Below are 19,534 nucleotides of genomic sequence, written 5' to 3' on the forward strand. Positions count from 1 at the left end.
CAAACGGAACAAACCCCGCCCTCCACTCCCACACTCGGAGAGTCTCGGTTAATAAAACAGGCGCCCCGCTGGCGGGTAACACGGGCGCTGATTGGCTGACAGCCCCTGAACGTTCACAGATTGGCAGTCAGCTGGAGCTCAGGGAAAATAACAGTTGCCTGTTTTTTTATCTGTCGAGGACATTGGAGCAGACACGTTCTGACGTTACAAAGCTGCCGGTGTGTTCTTCACACAGAGGGAGAGCGACATGCAGCGTTGTCACCGCGCACCTTGATTCAAACGCTAGGTGCGTAAGCCAACATTAGCTGACGTTCATTTGGTTACTTAGCGAGCGACATAGCTAGTTAGCTAGCTGTCACTGCTGTAAGTAGCTTTACTCTCAGCCGAAGCACACAGCAGGTCAACTTCATTTGCTGCCTCTCACTTTTATTTCCTATGCTTTGCTTTGGAGCAGGGAACTTAACAGTAACTCGGCTCCATACTTTAGCCTCCTGCTAGCTAGGTTGGTTAGCAACAGTCACTAAGCCACCCTTCCACCTATTTGTCTCCAAGGTGACGGTGGTTGTTGCCCCATCCATCCCGCCACCTTGGCTCTCCCTCCGCCTGTGTGCCTGTAACCTCCCGGCGCCTCTTCCAGGACAAGGCAAGCCCCGTCGTCCTGGTTCTGCCGTCGGGAGCCACCGTGCTGTGGAGGACTAAGCTGGCGGGGCTGCGTGGCTGTGGCCGCCGGGCGGGCCGATGCTAGGAGCGTGGAAGACATAGCGGCGTGGGTCGGTGAGGAGATGTCAACGCGGGGATGCCTCTTCTTGGAGACAGTGTTGTAGTCGAGGGTACACACGAGTGTACACGGTATACCTACCGCTGTGACTTGGCACGTAGACAGGCGGAGCAACTTCTCAGCCCAACAAGCAGTGGGAAATATATGGATGGTGGGGTCGCAGCATGCCCACCCCCTCAACTACCACTACACCACAGGCTGGAGGGAGTAGCAGCGCCGGAGAGGGAGAGGGGCCCATGTCCGCCACCTCCACCTCTTCTGTCGGCTCCTCTTTCCGGTTCGTCCCGGCTTTCTGCCTGGGCGTGGTGGCAGCAGTAGTATTTCAGCTGGCCTGGGGAGGCCTGACCCTCACCTCCTTCTTCTTGAAGCTCTTCATCTATGTGTCATTCGCCCTGCTGTGTTTCCTGGCGGGGAGCTTCGTCCTGCTCGTCAGGAAGAGTCCTCTCAAAGTGAGCTGCTTCGCTAGAAACACAAGGCAATCCGCTGCATGGCTGGAGTTCTTCAACAAGCTCATGGTAAGATACTGCTACCTCCTAGTTCAAACTCATTACTGATTTAAACTCATACACAAACTCCGGAGATTGTCTGAACAATTGGGTGTGGACTTTCTCAGGAGTTTGCCTTTTACACATACTGCTGTAGGAGATTCATGCTCAGGCTTGGTTATTTACTCCTGAGATATCTTTAATTGTTTTAGTTTTGTCACTTTCCCACTGCCTTGGCTGAATAATCCCCTGCAGGATCTCCTGCTGTTTTCTCACGTCTGTAGATTAGGACTTTATCTAGAGTCTAGACTCTTCACTGGGGGGCTGGCAGGAGAAAGACTCTGGAGGATGTCCGGAGCATTTCACTTGGACATTTGCGTTCTCGCATACATACAGTCCATGTCTGAAAGCAGTTATACAGTGCACATTTGGTCTGTCTACCAGGTCCCCAGGATATCACATGGGGGAAATAAACATGTCTTCAGGAAGCATGCAGACCTCAAACAGTGTTGAACACGCAGTACACATTCAAGTTTTATATACATTTTTTAATTTTAATGGTCTCTTTTGCTCCTCTCTGCAGCTCCATCCTTTTCACCGTCAATTATTTTCCCCTCACCATTTTTCTCCCCTCTTTTATCTTCTCTGCTTGCCCCCCTTGCTGTGTTGAGCTTTAATAGACAAGGCAGGCCATGCTGCTGGATTTGGTGGCAACACACACACACACACACACACACACACACACACACACACACACTTATGGTGATTTATTCTCCAAGGAAAGTGATTGTGTCCTTGTGACTGGCTGGTGTCTTACCTTAACAAGCAGCCTCAGCCCAGCGGCAGCCTTTCAGCGACTGCTGCTCTGTGCCTGATGACTTATTGATGTTGACAGCGGAGGAGTATTGTCTCAAGTATTTGTCTCGTCGACATGTATGAGCTATGAACATTTTGGCCCAGCTTTTTGGGCTCATTAAACACAGCTCTCAATCCTCTCTCCTTTTCCTGTGTTTTTTCCGTTGTTCTTGTCCTCATTTGTGCTTTTTGTTTTTCAGGCTCGTTTTTTGGTTCCAATTCAGGAATCAAGTCAGAGCAGGAGGGTGGTGGTGTCACACAATGTGGACAAATCTCTAAAGGAAGGTAAAAGATCACCTTCTGACAACCTTATGTTCATATCATTGTAAATGCTATCAAGTACAGAGTTGTTCCTTTCTGCCAAATTGATTGTTTGAAAAAATGATATATATAATGTCATCACCTTCAAATAACGTTATGTTGCAAGGTATTTTTGGTGCATAGCTGGACTTGAGCTCTCAGCTATGCTTGTTGTGTGTAGTCATGACATCTGCCAACAGATCACATTGTTATGTTAACATCACATTAATATGATTTATAATAACGATATGTTTTATTTCAAGGTGCCTTTCTAAACACAGAAGGAATCCTTGCAATACAGAGCACATAAAATAAAACCCAATGTGAGGTGTGATGTGAGGATCAGAGTAAGAAACACAAATGCAACAATACAACTAGGGCTGGGCAATATGTAAAAAAAAAAAAAATTTGCTTAGATTGGAAGATGAGTGGTATATCCTGTCTCTGTGGGAACATGCTTTCGAAATTAAAATTTGCAATGCACGCTACTCTGCTTCTCGTTGGACTTTAAATAGCCCCCCAAAAATGTCACACTACCGAATTCCTCTGACCCTTCTTTTCAACAATGTCCATGTCTTTTGAGCCTTGGGCTGTGTCCGTTGTGGTGTCTTATTCGGTAAAGCTGTCGCTCGAGTTTTTGTGAACATTTCCTGTCATCATTTTCTCTTTTATCTCGCTTCCACTCTTGACGTACTGGTGTGCACGGCTGCAGGAGACCAAACATTAGCACGTGTGCTGCTACTCCTACGCTCTGTGCTGTGTGCGTCAGCCTAACCTGACGTGGCTGTAGCTCTATTCCAGCCACATGATTGGTTCGGCGCAGAGCTATTCTCATTATCACTGGCAGTTCGTGTTGTCTGTCTAAACTTCGATGGAATGAAAAGTTATTTCGCGATAACTTTTAAAAATTTTGTTTTAACGCCCAGCCCTAAAACAAGACCATTCATTTTAAAACATGAGTCTGAAATGTCTCTGACACTGTTGAATGTCATCCATCACTGCCACTCACCATGACCTGTCACTGAGTCTAGTGCCTTGGTCACACACACTCACACATACACACACTATATATGTTTATACTTCTATTTTAGTGAGGACACTCATTGACATAATGCATTCCCAAGCCCCTTACCCTAACCTTAAAGGGATAGTTCACAGAAAAACTGCTTCCTCAGAGCTGCGTTCATGTACGCACAGGCACACTGGAAAACTGCATACATGCCTAACCCTAACCCTAAAACCAAGTCTTAACCCTCGAACAGTCCTCACTCTGTAGGGTCTATGCTTAAAATGGTTCTCACAAAGATATAAGTATAGGAACACACTCACACACATTCTCTCTCTCTTTCACACACACACACCCACACACACACACACACACACACACACACACACACACACACACACACACACACAACACTCTGTCAGTAGAACAGAATGTATGGCTGCCAAGGAACAGATGGCTCCAGATTTACACAGGGGGTGTGTATTTGCACATGCTCCTCTGTGTTTTAAAATGGTGTTTTGATTGTAGTGTGATATCAGTTCATGATGACATTGTCAGGTTCACATTCAAACCCTGCTGGGTCAATTATTCTGATGATTATTGTTTGTGTGGGTGCTAAATTGTAGGATCAGGACAGATTATTAATAATTGGTTTCCAAAGTAAAAGACAATCATATTGATCTAATGTAGTGAGTGATATTTTATTAATATTTTGAAAAAATATTTGGACTGATCGACGGAAAATCAATTGTATAGTGGTCTACATATGTAAAATTTGCCTTTAAACTACTGTCAGAGCACCAACCTCATCTACGCATCATATTTAAAGCCATTGATCCTTTGCAGGGTCATGGTGATGAGAGGCCACACACAGGTCGCCAGTTTATCACAGAACTAAATCATTCTTCACACCCACAGGCAGTTGAGTCCGCATTTCATGAAGCTTGTATGTCTCTGGACTGTGGGAGGAGGGATATAACCCAACCAGACAAATGTAAAAGTGCAGGAAAATATCCTTTAGTACAAAAAGAAGGGACCAGATATTCCTGCCATAGCTGACTGTTGTTAAAATTGCTCGTGAGAAAAGAAGGTACATCTGCCATATGATGTACTGGTAAAAAATTCCAATATTTGTACTGTAATCATAGTTGGCAGTTAGATTTGTAATGTTCATGTGAATTAAAATGTCTTTTGAATTTCCTTTTGAAATTCTCAAATAGTGCTGTTTAGAATACATACATATCCTAAGTCTAGTGTCAGTGAATTTTATGTTGACATCCAAGCAGAAATTGTCTCTTATGTCAGTATTTATAATGAAGGCATGACAGGAGCATTCTCAGCATTTATTCCTTGTGGCACTTTACCATGAAGCAGTGGACTAATGACCACTACATCACACACAGGTGTGTTTGTTAACAAGATAACACCACATCATAATTTTTAGTCTGTGAAGATGTGTGAACTGTCATATTTTTGCAGCAGAATTAAGTTAGTTTTTTCATTTCTTACACTAGTCATCATCTTGTGTGCTCTCGAAAGGATCCTAACCCTCAGGTTGGAAACCATTAATCTCGAGTGTGTATTAAACTCAGTGTAAACAGAAATTCAGCAGTGTTGCCTCAAAGCAATAGAGTTTCGATTGTGAATCCACCATCCAGCTGTGGCCTTTCTGTGTGGAGTTTGTATGTGTCCTGTGAGATGTGTGTGTATTTCTGTGGGGCTTATGCAGGGACTCTCATTTCCTCCCACACACGGAAGAAATTAAGGTCAGTTGAATTGATGACTCTAAATTGCCTGTAGGTCTGAATGGTAGAATCGTTTGTCCATGTATCTGTCCTCATGGTCCGTGCAGCTCTGCTGTGATGAAAGATTTGACCAATTTAAGAAAAGTATTAATCATTTAACGAATGTTAAAATGATGACAGTAGAAAACAAACAAATCAATGTATGGACACTGTCCAATGTATGGCTTTTCTTTGTAGATATGCTTCTAGCATGCATCTTTTAACAAAATATATATTCCAATCCTCTCTCTCTCTCTCTCTCTCCAGTGTTCGACTATGCCTACAGAGACTATATCCTGTCGTGGTACATCCCTTTGAGCAGCGATGAGGGCCAGTTGTACTCCATGCTGTCAGAGGACTGGTGGCAGATGATTGGGCAGCTGAGAGCCAGGCTTGCTGATATAGACCTCGTCAATGTGGTGTGTTATGACAGCATCCGTATCCTGCATACACACTTCACTGACCTCAAGGCTGCATCTGCAAGGTAAACACATACGCACACACAAACACACACATTATTATAGATATTCAAAGTTTAACTATTACTTTTGAGGACAGCTTCCTTTGCACAGAACTATGACTCACTCTTTGACAGACAATATATTTCAACACTAATTTGTTACTGACAAGATTTCCCTCCCCACCAGTTTCCAGTGTAATTGTGTGTGTGTGCAGATGGGGTGAAATTACAGCAGTTCAGGACAGCTTTGACATTATACTCTCCCAGCCTCGCTTCCTTTGTCTCTAGGCTGCATTTGCCAGGTCCAAAGCAAACAGAGTGATGATTCACACATCATCTGCTTTCATTATCTTTGCAAGTCAGGCGAGACTTATGATTTGATCGCACTACAGAGATGTCTGGCGTCCCTTGTCCTCAATAGTTCAGGCACAATGTAGCGGCAGCTTGTTTAATCAAGTTTTAGAAGTATAGATGGTGTGATGCGACGCAGCTGAAGAATGAATAACAATGGCAGTTTTAGGTCCAGTAAGTCCCCATTTACAACATCTGACATCTAGCTCTGCCAGAATAGCAGTAAAAAAATCACACCACCTCTTTTTATATCTCAGATTTAAATGTGTGTGCGTGTGCGTGTGTGTGTGTGTGTGTGCAGACTGGAGGAGTTTGCTCGGCCGTTTCCTCTCCATCCCTGTTTGGTCAGTTCCGACTCGGAGTTGGCCTTCCTCCGCTGTGTAGCCAGAATACTGCTACTCTGTCTGCTGCCACAAAAGGATGCCAAGTCACACACACTACGCTGCTGCCTCACAGAAGTCATCACTACTAAAGGTACTTTGAGTGTGTGTGTGTGTGTGTGTGTGTGTACCAGTACTTTACAGTTTATTATATGACACTGGAATGTGACTGAATTCAATGGTGAGTCCTGCTTCAGACGTAATAAAACAGAAAAATCACAACAGCCTCCCTACTGCTCGTGTGGTGTCATCCAAGTGTCCGCAAGCCCCGACATTCATATTCAACTTGAAACAAGGTCATTTACACCATGTTTTAAGCCTTAAACTCCTCTGTTGTTCTCCTCGGTGGTGTGTTCACTTAAATGTGTTTTTTGAGCTGTAAACTAAATTATATGATGGTTCTTTGAGGAAACCAAGCTGTTTTAATATCACAGTCAACCATTTGGGTTGTTTCTTTATTATTTTTTTCAATCTATTTCTACATATATTAAAAAAGTTTCACACTCACACTCACACACCCACACACCGTTTGAACTGCTGGCTGAAACGACTGACTGTTGCAGTGGTTCGTACAACACGGGACCACCAGGTTCCTCACACATGGTTTGGCCCCCCGGCCTGTGTCAGCGGTTCAAGTGGCTCGGGACGACCATCTTGTTTGCTCTCAGAGAGTCTAGAGTCCTAGACAGCCTAGCTTTAGGAAGCTAATTGATATGTTATAGACCTGTTTCATGGCAGACATGTTTATATGACAGAGAGCTGGAGAAGCACTGATGTTATCAATAAATGGCTGTATTCTATTTAGAGTTTCTCATCTATTAGGCCTTGGTATTGGGCTTGTGTGCCTACAGACAGGGCTGTTGTTTGCTTTTACCTGTTGTTTCTATTTTGATCTCTGGCAATGATGGATTAAAAAGTTGACAACATAACGCCTGCAGTCTCCAGGTGTTTGCAACAACCAAGGTCATAGCCACTGTTGTCATCTGCTACAAAATAAATCTCTTTTTTTCGAGATAAGAATACAGGAAGTGTACTTGGGGGAAATTTGATAAAATGTGTATTTTTACAATTGTGTTTTGTTTATCTGTTTTTCCATCCTTGCCTCAGTATGTTTGTGTACCTGTCAGGCCCCATGATGCTACGTTTAATATCTGCGTATACTGTATTATGTGTAGTGCGTAGTCACTCAAAGAACAGAATTTGCAATATTTTTTATAACTTTGTGTGTCTGTGTGCTCCAGTGTTGAAGCCTTTGGTTGAGGTCCTTAGTGATCCAGACTCCATAAACAGGACGTTGTTGTCTCAGCTGGAGCAGAGGGAGCAGCAGGCTGAGCAGCAGAAGAAAGCCTACACCTATGCTGCCTCCTACGAAGACTTCATCAAACTAATATCAACTTCTAGTGATGTCAATTTCCTCAAACAACTCAGGCATGAAACACACACACACACACTGTACACACCTGCACGGCCCCATTAAACTGAGACTGACCTGCACCTACATATATTCCCTCAAATTAACCATGCTATATGTATAGTCAAACATTATTATAGGCAGTGCTAACTGCTCGAGTGTTTGCTGCTGTGGGGTTACCATGGGAACAGACAATGTCTGCAGCAAAATACTTGATCTAAATGCAGACAAGACATGATATTGCTATTTTGTCTTGTTAGTTTAAGAAATATTGTTTCAGTTTCTGAAAACATAGGATCAGTTTTCTACTCTTGTGCATTTATTTTACAATTTATCACTGTATTTACATCTTCTTCACTTCAGCTTATTAATCCAAGACAGCTCTTTTTGATTTCATCACTTTGATCACAATAGCTGAAGTATTTCTTTTCTCCTGTCTCTATGTTGTAGGTATCAGATAGTGGTAGAGATTATTCATGCCACCACCATCAGCAGCCTGCCTCAGCTCAAGAAGCAGAAAGGTACAGAAACACTGCATTTCACTGTATGACCTACATACTGCTTTCATGAAATGGTTATTTAAACATTGGAAAATGTAGAAACTTGAGCATAGTGGTGCCAGACAAAACAGTTTCAAATCAACACAAGTAAACAGCTACTATATCTGCTGTTAACATACTCTCAGTAAGAAAGCATCAAACAGGACTAGAATTATATGTAAATGTTAGTTTTGCAGGGATCTGGTCCTAAACCAAGTTTTACCTGTTGAGTCAGGGACCACTGTATTTATTTAAATTCATCTTTTGGTGACATGAATATCTGCTGATATTTTTGACTCGATACATCTATTACTTTAGAACTTTAATCCAGTGGTTGCACTACATGATTTACAAGGTCATTAGAATTCTACATTTTTCTGTCTATGTAAAAGTTCTCAAGACATATCAGTAACAGTTAAATATGTCAACTTACTGGTGGGGCTGTAAGAGAACTGAGGAGATCACCAAAGTCATAACATAAACATAAATATATCTATAACATTTTGTGGAAGTCAACTCAAAAGTGGTGTATCCACCACAGAAACAACCTTAGAGTGATGTTGCTAAAATGCTTACGTGCCGCGCACTGCTTCCCTCTCTCTTAGAGCGAAAAGGTAAAGAGTCAGCAGCTATGAAGGCTGATCTGCTGAGGGCCAGAGATATGAAACGGTATATCAATCAGCTGACTGTTGCTAAGAAACAAAGTGAGAAACGGATTCGCCTCCTTGGTGGACCCAACTATGAAAACAATGAGGATGGAGGGGCTGACGACAGCGACGAGCCTCAAAGTCAGAAGGTAAGACTTGTGGGGATTGAGAATTTTGAATTTGCAAGTTTTAAAGAACCAATGTAGACTTAGAAAGCCATTAAGCATTTTTCTCATGCCTTTTTTCTAAACAGAGAATGACATATTCTTATTTGAGGTCAAATAAATGACTTTTGTGCCACATAGTACATTTTTTTGCTTTTTCCTCTCTCCTTCCACATCCAGATTCTGCAGTTTGATGACATCTTGTGTAATCCAGGTTACAGGGAGCATTTCAGAGTTTACATGGAGAGAGTTGATAAAAGAGCTTTGATCAGCTTCTGGGAACTGGCGGAAACATTGAAAACTGCCAATAAGGTGAGCTGTAAAAATTGTAGAGGGTTCAGCGCAACACTACTAGTAGTATATGGTGTATTACTTTATTTTTTTCCTGCATAGTTTGTGTGCTGTACCTGTGCTGGGCCTGGTTGTTGTATAACACAATAGTGTCAAATGTCTTGTTGAGCTATTTACAGTTTTCGCTGGTGTGTAATAGTTAAACATCTGTTTATTTAGTTTTTTGTTTTGTTTAATATAAGTAGTTCAATTATGCCTCTGGAATTATTGTTTTAATTGCATTTAGTTAGTTCAGGTAGTTAATGCTTTTTACTTTGGAAGGTACTGGGCACCAGGTGATTTTATAAATATATATAGACTAGGGTAGGCAGGCATGGACAGGGTAAGAGAGACGGGAGACACCATTGCCTTTTTCTTGTTTGTTTGCTTGCCAAACAAATTAATAATAAACCACACAAAACATGACACCTACCTGAACAATGGACTTATTCCCTGCATAAAATTCACTCCTCAGGTGCCTCAGTGGCTTTTTGATTTTGAGTTTATATTCTTTGGCTTTTTCTAATCAAATTTGAGGACAAATCGCTGTTAGTACTGTTGTTTTAACACACGTTGTGACAGCTGTCATTCATACTTCCAGTACTGCCAGTGAAATACTAAGTAGATATTTCTGTACCCTGAGATCAGGGAAATAGCAGAACACAAATAAATGTACTGAAATAAGTATATAAGTTAATGGTAATTTGTTTATGTGATGGACAGAATGAGGTTCCCCAAATCGTTGGGGAAATCTATCAAAAGTTCTTTGTGGAGAGCAAAGATATTCCAGTGGAAAAGTTTCTTCTGAAGGAGATTCAACAGAGTCTGGTGGGGAACAGAGGAACACAAGTCTTTGTTAGACTACAGGAACAGGTAACTGCTGCTGTTCTTAATATGCAACTCTAAACATGACTAGTTATTGTGGATGACTGCAAATATCAAAATACAAACCAAGAAAATTGACCTTTCTTTATTGAATGTGCAACTAACAATTCTATACTCATGTTTACAGTGTTAAGATGTTCTTCACTGGTAAGAATTTCTGTTACTCTCATTCATCCTTTAGGTTACTGAGACAATGAGAGAACGTTATTACCCCTCCTTCCTGGTTTCTGACCTCTACGATCGGCTGATCAAACGAGATGAGCAGCACAGCCAATCACAGTGTAGCACAGAGGAAAAGGATGAAGTGGTGAGAAACACATACATAGATAGCACCACATGTGCCCACTTCTGAATGTTCATCTGTTTGAATACCCAGACCTGTCATATCCCTCCCTTTCTCTTTGTAGACAATCAAGTCTTTATTGTTGTATCCCTCTGTGTGCAGTGCCAGGGTCTCGATGGAGCAGAGGAAGTGGGTGATGAAGGCAGTAAAGGAATAAATGAGCAGGCCAGCTATGCTGCTACCAAACTCCGCCAATTGTACGATAAACTCGAGTACAAACGGCAGGCGCTGGGCTCTATCCAGAATGCACCAAAGCCAGACAAGAAGGTAGAATTAACTTCAAAAGTTCAGTATCACAGCATCAAACACATAAAGACAATAACAAAATCTGTGAAACTGCTCGTGCACGCTGTTCTAGCATGATGCCCTCAACTTATCTGCAGTGTCAATATGTTAACTCAGTTGTTGAGGTGAAATCGGACCAAATCTTCTCTTTAAAAATCCTATTACAGAATCTGATTTACTTGACACCTTGCCCTGGTGTATGTGTAATTTTTGTGTTTTTGAATCTGAGTAAAATTAACAACAAAATGTGGTCTCAAAGGATAATTTGAACTGAAAGCCACTTCACATTCTCTCTCATCCTGTCATTTCTTCATTACACTGTGTGTGTAGATTGTGAGCAAACTAAAGGAAGAGATTGGAGCAATGGAGAGAGAACACAGTGAACTCCAGCAACATATCAGCAGGACAGACTGGTGGTGTGAAAACCTGGGGCACTGGAGGGCAACTATTACTACTGCTGAGGTAACTACAACTTCATATGGCTTATTATACTAATTAGTAACAAACTGAGCTGCTTCCTAGTGGAGAGCCTCAAAGGACCCAGCAAAGTGTAAAAAAACATATACAAACACATAGCTGAAGAGTGTTGTAACTGGAAAGTCTTAAGACCTTGGGCCTCATGCAAGAACCATTTGTACAAACAGATAAGTTCTTAACTCGTGCGAGTGAGTGATTTCAGAGAACTTGTAGCAATCAACAATTTCTCAAGTTTTGAGTTTTCTTACGGGTAAAGACAGAATTTACGAGTGGTCCAGTCCTGTAGAAGGAGTCATGAGAAATTAGTCTGCTGTTATTCAGATCAAGCTTTTCCACTCATGGATTACACCTCATAACTATGTTGATACTATTCTGTTTAACTGTGCAATTGTCCTAGAATTTAAAATGTATTCATGTACCCAAATGTCACAATGGGGAGAACACAGCTCCTTTGCTGCAAAATACTGTTTTTGCCTGTTGCAGTCATTGATTAGAGACGTTTTTATTAAGCCATTTTCATATCAAAACATTCATTTATTTCAACATGTCCTGATTTCATAGATCATTTCTGCAAGATTGAAATCAGGACCTCAATCTTTGAACTTGTGAAGTTCTTCTCTTTACTCTTTGATGCCATTTCCATGAATGAACACTTCTGAGATTGGGCAGGAAGTGTAGCCTTATATGATATTATTAAGGCATTAATTATTTTAATTTGCTATCCTTTCACTCAACTACACTCAGGTGGCATTTGTCTTGTTTTAGCAGGTCATTTACACACTTCTGAAGTTAGAAACATTGCTTGAATGTTCATATGAACTAACGTGGTATTGGAAAATAGTCTTGTGTGTTTTTCAAGCACGGCTGTCTGTGTAGTTGAAGATGCTATGAAAGTGATAACAGAACTTTCCATCTGTCCATCCATTATCTATGCTGCTTATTCTCTGAACTGTAGGAGGAAGCTGGAGAATTGGGTTCGGACTTAGAACATTCTTTCTGTGAGGCAATAGTGCTGACTCCCCTGCCGCCCAGAACCTTTTGTTCACGATGTCATTTGTTAAATAAATAACAATCATCAATCAGCCTCTCCTCAGAAGGAACAGTAGATGTTTTTCAGAGCAGCCATTTTGAAATGAATTAGCCGGTAAACTTCATTAATGTGATTAGTAAGCCTTGTGTTAACCTGCCGGTTCGTTCAAAATAGCCGCTGTGAAAAAGTTCTATTACAATAAAAAGATTGGTGAACAAACGCAAGTTGGTATTTACCCTCAAGTTGAATATTTGTCATTAATGTTAAAATCATAATGATACAAGATATGCAACTCAAAATGCTTTACCATTTAAAAAAAAAAAGTCTTTCTCATAAAATATACAAAATAAACATAAAACATATTATTTACAAAATCATCGTAATATATGATGGAAAATAACAAAGAGCACTGCAGCCTCCCTGTGGTAGGAAATGGTATAGCAGCAAGTGGTAGCTCCCTCAAACCCCTGCAGCTGGTAATACCATATGCATATAAAAGATTGATGGTTTAATGTAATCAAAATTTGGGTATCCCTAAACTGGAAAAATGGGGGAAAAGACAAAAGATACATGTTACCGCTTAACTTGAACATTGTTACACCTGATGTGGTAGGTATTAAATAGGTCATGAATTCCTGCTTTTTGTCAGTTGATCTATGTATGTAACTATTCTTAGTTGTGCAGGACCTTAGACACTTCGTGTGTTTAACTGTGTGTGTGTTTTGTTTCAGGCCACAGAGGAGGGTGGTGAGACTGTAGCCTGTTACAGTGTCTGTGTCAGCCTGGTGGAAGGAGAGGAGGTGGCCAACAGTCACTGGAGCGTCCAGAGGAAACTCACTGAGTTCCAGATGCTGCATCGCAAACTCACTGAGGTAACAGAACAACAAAACCTGCACATGTTAGGGATATTTAGTCTTTCTAAACATCAGTAAACACTCATGACTGTACTTAATGCTTACTCTGCATTACCACAAATACAAGTGTTGCATTGCTTTTCCAATGCCCCACGCCTCTTCCACAGTAGAAAGTCTATAGTTTTTAGATGGACTAATTGCAGAGTATACACTACACAACAGACACCGGTGCTCTTTCGAAGCATTTCCAAGCCCTTGCTATGATTAAATAATTTCATTGTATCAAAAAGAACTGCTTCATGGTGGCAGTGAACACCAGAGTGTTGCACTTGGAAACTGGATTGTATAATCGCAGTGCAAAATACAAAAGATTAAAAAAACGTAACACATTTTGGCAGTAATGTGGTTTGACATGAACTGTCTGTCTTCATTTCTCAGTGTTTTCCATCATTGAAGAAACTCCAGTTACCATCACTCAGCAAACTTCCTTTCAAATCCATCGACCAGAAGTTCCTGGACAAGAGCAGAACTCAACTCAATGCCTTTCTCCAGGTAAACATTGTGAAAGAAAGTTCATACTGTAGCTACAGGATGTAACAGTTGACTCATATGAGCAAACTGGCTAGAGGATCACTTTGGTGCTTTTCAGTGCCGTATTTACTGTTCGATTGATAAGATAATTTTTGTAAGATAATTCTCCTCATGGTAGACTGCACCATTAGGATACAAGACTGAAGCACCCCACACAGCTCAATGCTCATGCTGCCTCCTTTTGGTTCATCATCACAGCTAAACAACGTTAATGCTGACTTAAGCTGTGTGTGTGTGTGTCTTTGCAGCGTCTGCTGATGGATGAGCGATTGTGCCAGTCAGAGGCTCTCTACGCGTTCCTCAGCCCGTCTCCAGAGCATCTCAAGGTACCCCACTTATCATACTTGCTTTACAAATAAAACCGGCCTTTTAAAATGTCATTGTCAGAATATCAAATATTTATAGAACTTCTACCTTCCTCCTCAAAGCCCCTGTCAGAGAGACATTGTCAAATTCTAACAGTTACCATCTACTTAGAATTTAAAAAATTTCCGGTTATTTGATACAGTGCAGATAATAAGCCTTAGGTCAATTTTAGGAGTAAGGGTCTTCAAATCCTTCGAGGTAGACGGTGATTAAAAATACATGAATATAAAGCAGCAGCTGAGTGAAACTTTGATGTATGGACTCAAATGTATTATCTATTGAGATGTTTTAAATCAATATCTGATGATTGATTCAATTTAGTTTTTTGTTCCCTTGTGAGCTCCTCTCTACTGCATTCGACCAACAGATGCACCTTTTTTTGCTACTTAAGGCTGAAATTATAAACCTGTGAATGTATTGATAGAGTGGTAATGATTCACACCATAAATACATAATTGTTTTTTTTATTTATTGAGTCAATATGTTGCTGTATTGTAGATTTACTGTGTTGATTCAATATTTCAGACCTTCCTGCAGGTGGTATATATTGATCAGATGAGCGTTACTATGATTCCATGCTGTTTGCAGTCAAGTGATAATATCCTGTACAATCTTTAAAGGTGATGTCAATTCAGAAGAAATCGTCTTTCTCTCTGGCCTCCTTCCTGGAGAGGTTACCTGGAGACTTCTTCTCCCACACTGAGGTACACCCTCATGCATGACTGCTGAAGCTACACCACAGTGTGGACAGTTTTAGGACCCAAAGTGATTTGTGTCCCCATGTCTGATTGGGTGCTGTTTGTCATCTCCTTCTTTAGGAGGAGAATGACGATGACAGCGATCTGTCAGACTATGGCGATGAGGCAGATGGGAGGAGAGACGCACTGGCTGAACCCTGCTTTATGCTCATTGGAGAAATCTTTGAACTCAGAGGAAGTAAGTAATACGTTGTTTACAGATTACAAATACAAAAGTGTAACATGAAAGAGACCGAGGTCTACGCCATTACACCTTAACTTTTTTTGTTTTCGGTGCAAACCAGTTTGTCTTTACGGAGCCATATCATGAATTCTAACTGAGTGGATTTTTCTGTGTGTGTGTGTGCTCAGTGTTTAAGTGGGTGAGGAAGACTCTAATTGCACTAGTCCAGGTGACATTTGGACGAACTATCAACAAGTAAGTTACATTTTATTTATCTGTTTACAAATTAACTCCATGACAGCTACCCAAAGTGAAGCCAAAACATCTTGATCGCCCTCTGGTGGCTTGCTGCAGTATAGGTCATAAACCCCACCCCTTCTATGTTTGCAGATGAGACATGGACCAAAAAATTGAATAAATGTTTCCCAAAGAGGGTTTCTGTCATTTTAACTAGTTCTTATCACACTGATATATGTTCAATTGTTTAATAGAAATATCAATTAGTTATCGAATGCTATAAAAAAACGGTTCGGCGGCTCCACTCCACAATCCACAGGCACAAACTCTGGGTACAAGTGTCCTCTCCAGGTGAAGATGGCAGCCCTCATATTTTGGCTTCCTCTTTGTACAGTGGGAGGAACTGAAGACACGTGGTTAATTTTGATGTACAGTCATTGGTTTTGTGTGTGCGTGTTTCTCCTCGTCTCTGTCCCTCTTCACACATAAACTGACAGCTGTAATCATGAGATGCGGGGATAATAATGAACGTAGTGGAATCCCTGTACTCCCACTTTTTGTTGCCACCATTCTTAAACAAATTTCGCCTAACCCTTTGTTCATGTTAATAGTCTCCTCTCTCATTGAGCTTAAACCAAAAATCTGGTTCACAGACATTCTTGAGTAAAAAAAAAAACTGGAAGGTAAACACAAGTCTCTATTTATATCGAGGACAGCTAAACTATTGATTTCATGTTTATATATCGTACGATAAGTGGATATAATAACTACTGTGACAGGCATAAACACACTATATTTTTCTCAGATTATCTATGAGGCTAACAACCAATGTGCTTTATTTTAGACAGATCCGGGACACAGTAAACTGGATCTTCTGTGAACAGATGTTGGTGTGTTACACCGGTGTGTTCAGGGACACCTTCTGGCCCAACGGGAAGTTGGCCCCACACATCAGGGTCCGAACTGACTCTGAACGCAGTGAAACGAAGGAACGGGCTCAGCAGAAACTCCTTGACAATATCCCAGGTATGACTAGTGAAAATGTGACTTCAGAATACCTGGCTCTAATTCAGGAATGTGTTGTATGATGCTAACAAACATCCACAATCCATTTACCACATATACTGTGTTTTGACCTCTTTATTTGTTGTTTTCTATCAGAGGCTTTAGCAAATTTAGTTGGCCAGCAGAATGCCCGCTACGGAATCATAAAGATCTTCAACGCCCTGCAGGAGGCCAGTGCCAACAAGCACCTTCTCTATGTAAGAACAATACATAATCGTTGTCATGAATACACTTCTCATAGTGTTCACTACAAAACGTCTAACTGTAAATTTTATTTTCCCTGTCTCTGTTAGGTGCTAATGGAAATGCTACTCAAAGAACTGTGTCCTGAACTCAGCGCAGAGGTGGACAGCATCTGAACACACTCGTACACGTAACAAAAAGAATTCGGATGAAACTGCCGTTCTGCTGGTTCATCTCGCCTTTCTGTAGCTGAGCAATCACAAACTTTTGGTTTAAACCTCAGACAGAAAGCAGCAGAGTTAGTCAGAGTTGAGGCTCTGAGGCTGATTCTGTTGGAGGAACTTTGCTGTGATGAAAAGCTGGGCTGACAGCAGACTGAAAGGAGCTAATGTTGGACTTTGTCGGAGTACAGATAATAATTTGTGAGTCTGAGCGGAGAGAAGCCACATGGAGTCTGACTTCTTCCTGTTCAAACAACAGTCTGACCAGACAGATCACATCTGCACCAGAGACCACACACATTTACACAAGAACAGATAGTGTTTTGACATCATGTGACCCACGTTTAAAAGCACTAAAAGATCGGATCTGTACCAAAACAACATGAAATCTTACGTTCTGGTGTAAATTGTGACGATCTAAAGATTACAAGGTGGAATGACATTTTGTGAAAGTAAAAAACTTGATTGTTTCTAGAGGTGATGACCTACAGACGCTGATTAAACGCAACAAACAAACAGCTGAAGTTCAGATTGTTGCCCTCTGAAGGCGATCAGTTGGTGTCATCGCCCACGGACCTCTGAACATTCCTGCTACACACAACCTGAGCAACAACACTTGTGTTTTGTGAATCTTGTTAAAGCTTATAATTGTGCAATATAATGTCATGTAAAAGTAATTGTGATGATTTTATTTATGATTATTATTGATAGATTTTATTTTTACCAACAATTGTTTAGAGAGCGTTTATATAAGCAATAAATTGCAAACAAAAAGATGATGTGGCTGTTTTTTCTTAAAATGGTCTTAAGTCTAAAAAAATCTGTAAGCATTATATTTATGATACAGATTGATTCAGTGTCCTGGAGCATAAAATATCACCAAGATGAGTTTAAATTTTAAATTCATCATTGTATCTAATTGTAATGTGAGGATAGTGTGCTGAGATAAACAATACGGTTGAATTTTTGCATTAAAGTAGATTGAGTTTCAATATTAAGTTAAAGAAATGAAAACACATGTAAGGGACTGTATGACAATTATTTGGAGATTTTCCCAGTTCTCACAATTGATTAAATAGATTATAAGTCTGGGATGAGAGAAAGTAAAACACCACACCCTGCTCTCCCAAATATGTTACAACACTTTCCTATTAGTAAAAAGGAAAAAACTAACTTAAAACTAGGGCTACGTTGTAGCACTAACAGGCCCGAGCACAGGCATTTCGAAGCCTGTTGCGGTTAGTGGAGAGAGCAATCAATGACCAAGCGCACGTCTCCACGTTGCATGCGTTTTGCGCACTGCGGCAAGGACAACCGCTTCACTTCCTGCGTCCGTCACGCGATGTCGATCCTTGCCTGCTAATTGCTCATTACGGTCCATGCTATCAATTGCACATCACACTGTGAACATTTTATGTAAATCGAATGATAGTTGTAAAACATAGCTTATTTCCTGCTGCCAGTAGGTGGCGCCATCACTATTATTACCTACAGACTAATATATCTGTTCAAGTAGGGGCTCTGATGTAGCGTAAGCAATTTTGTGTCCAATGGACAATGTTACAACAACTTAATTTTCACACTGATCAGTAGATGGCGTTATGACCCTGAACTAATATTGATATATGGAGCTGTTCAGGTCAGGATTGTGATTATAGGTCAGCATTTGGGGGCCGGTAGGATAGTGCAGAGTGGATTCACAAAGTACTTCCTGTTTCATGGCGAATTAGTAGGTGGCACTATGACACTGAGGAAATATTGACACATAGAGCTGTTCAGGCTTGGTCTCTGATCATGAGACAGAAGTTTGGCGGTGATAGGACAATGCACACTGGACTTATGACAACATCGTTCTCTTGGCGAAGGATGATCCTTCGCCGCACCGCAATGTTTACACGGTTTGAGGAAATGTCAAAATTCTGACCATGGTCCAATGACTTGACTGAGCTCATTTGAGCTGTATATTGTAAAGCAGCCAGGAGCAGTGCATCAAAGTATGAAACATGTCACTTCCTGTTGCCAGCAGGTGGCGCTGTGATTTTAAGTCATGATTTCTGTGTAGATGTCATCAGGCGGGACTCTTGTCTTACATGTCTAGTTTGGACTCGATTGGACACTGTATGTCTGAGATACAGAACCTCGTGTTTTGATGGCATGTAATCAAATTTTGAGGCCACGCCACGGTCACACCGTGTGAAGAAAAATCGATATTTGAGTTCATTTTTATCTCCATCTTGTTGTGATGACACTCATCTCAATTTGAAGTTGATCTGATGAAAGCTCTACGACAAGTACGTCAAAGTAAAAATGTGGAATATGGCCAAAATGGCCACTAAATCCAAAATGGCGGGCTTCCTGTTGCGTTTTTCATAATGCTCCTTGAGACATTTTTGTATGACTGGTCACGATACACCTGTGTTCCGATTTTGGTGAAGATCGGTCAAGGGGAAACCTAGGGGCTGTGTTCCAGGTGGCGCTGTTGAGCCATTTTGCCACGCCCATTTCCAAATACTGCAGAATACGTAGATTTTCACCACTTTCTAATTTACTGCAAACTTTAGAATACTTTTGAGCATGTTGAAGCCC

General features: G+C 41.1%; 1 protein-coding gene across 3 annotated transcripts; it reads left to right on the forward strand.

Annotated features, from left to right (window-relative positions):
- The first annotated feature begins 105 nt into the window (after window positions 1-105).
- Window positions 106-17,724, forward strand: snx25 (sorting nexin 25). Of its 3 annotated transcripts, none has more exons than XM_035161930.2 (22): window positions 106-286; window positions 553-1,293; window positions 2,319-2,403; window positions 5,476-5,692; window positions 6,321-6,493; window positions 7,641-7,827; window positions 8,261-8,331; window positions 8,955-9,145; window positions 9,341-9,472; window positions 10,214-10,363; window positions 10,557-10,682; window positions 10,821-10,985; window positions 11,334-11,465; window positions 13,242-13,382; window positions 13,803-13,916; window positions 14,204-14,281; window positions 14,942-15,025; window positions 15,140-15,257; window positions 15,431-15,497; window positions 16,324-16,505; window positions 16,641-16,741; window positions 16,838-17,724. In XM_035161930.2, exons 2-22 carry the CDS (start codon window positions 943-945, stop codon window positions 16,901-16,903), a joined length of 2,931 nt encoding a protein of 976 aa, XP_035017821.1. In that variant the 5' UTR covers window positions 106-286; window positions 553-942; the 3' UTR covers window positions 16,904-17,724. The 3 variants fall into 3 exon arrangements, with proteins under 3 accessions (XP_035017821.1, XP_035017822.1, XP_035017820.1); XM_035161931.2 differs by having other exon boundaries at window positions 638-1,293; XM_035161929.2 differs by having other exon boundaries at window positions 106-1,293.
- Window positions 17,725-19,534: the final 1,810 nt, after the last annotated feature.

This window comes from Hippoglossus stenolepis, chromosome 7 (assembly GCF_022539355.2).
Source record: "Hippoglossus stenolepis isolate QCI-W04-F060 chromosome 7, HSTE1.2, whole genome shotgun sequence".
NCBI lineage: Eukaryota > Metazoa > Chordata > Actinopteri > Pleuronectiformes > Pleuronectidae > Hippoglossus > Hippoglossus stenolepis.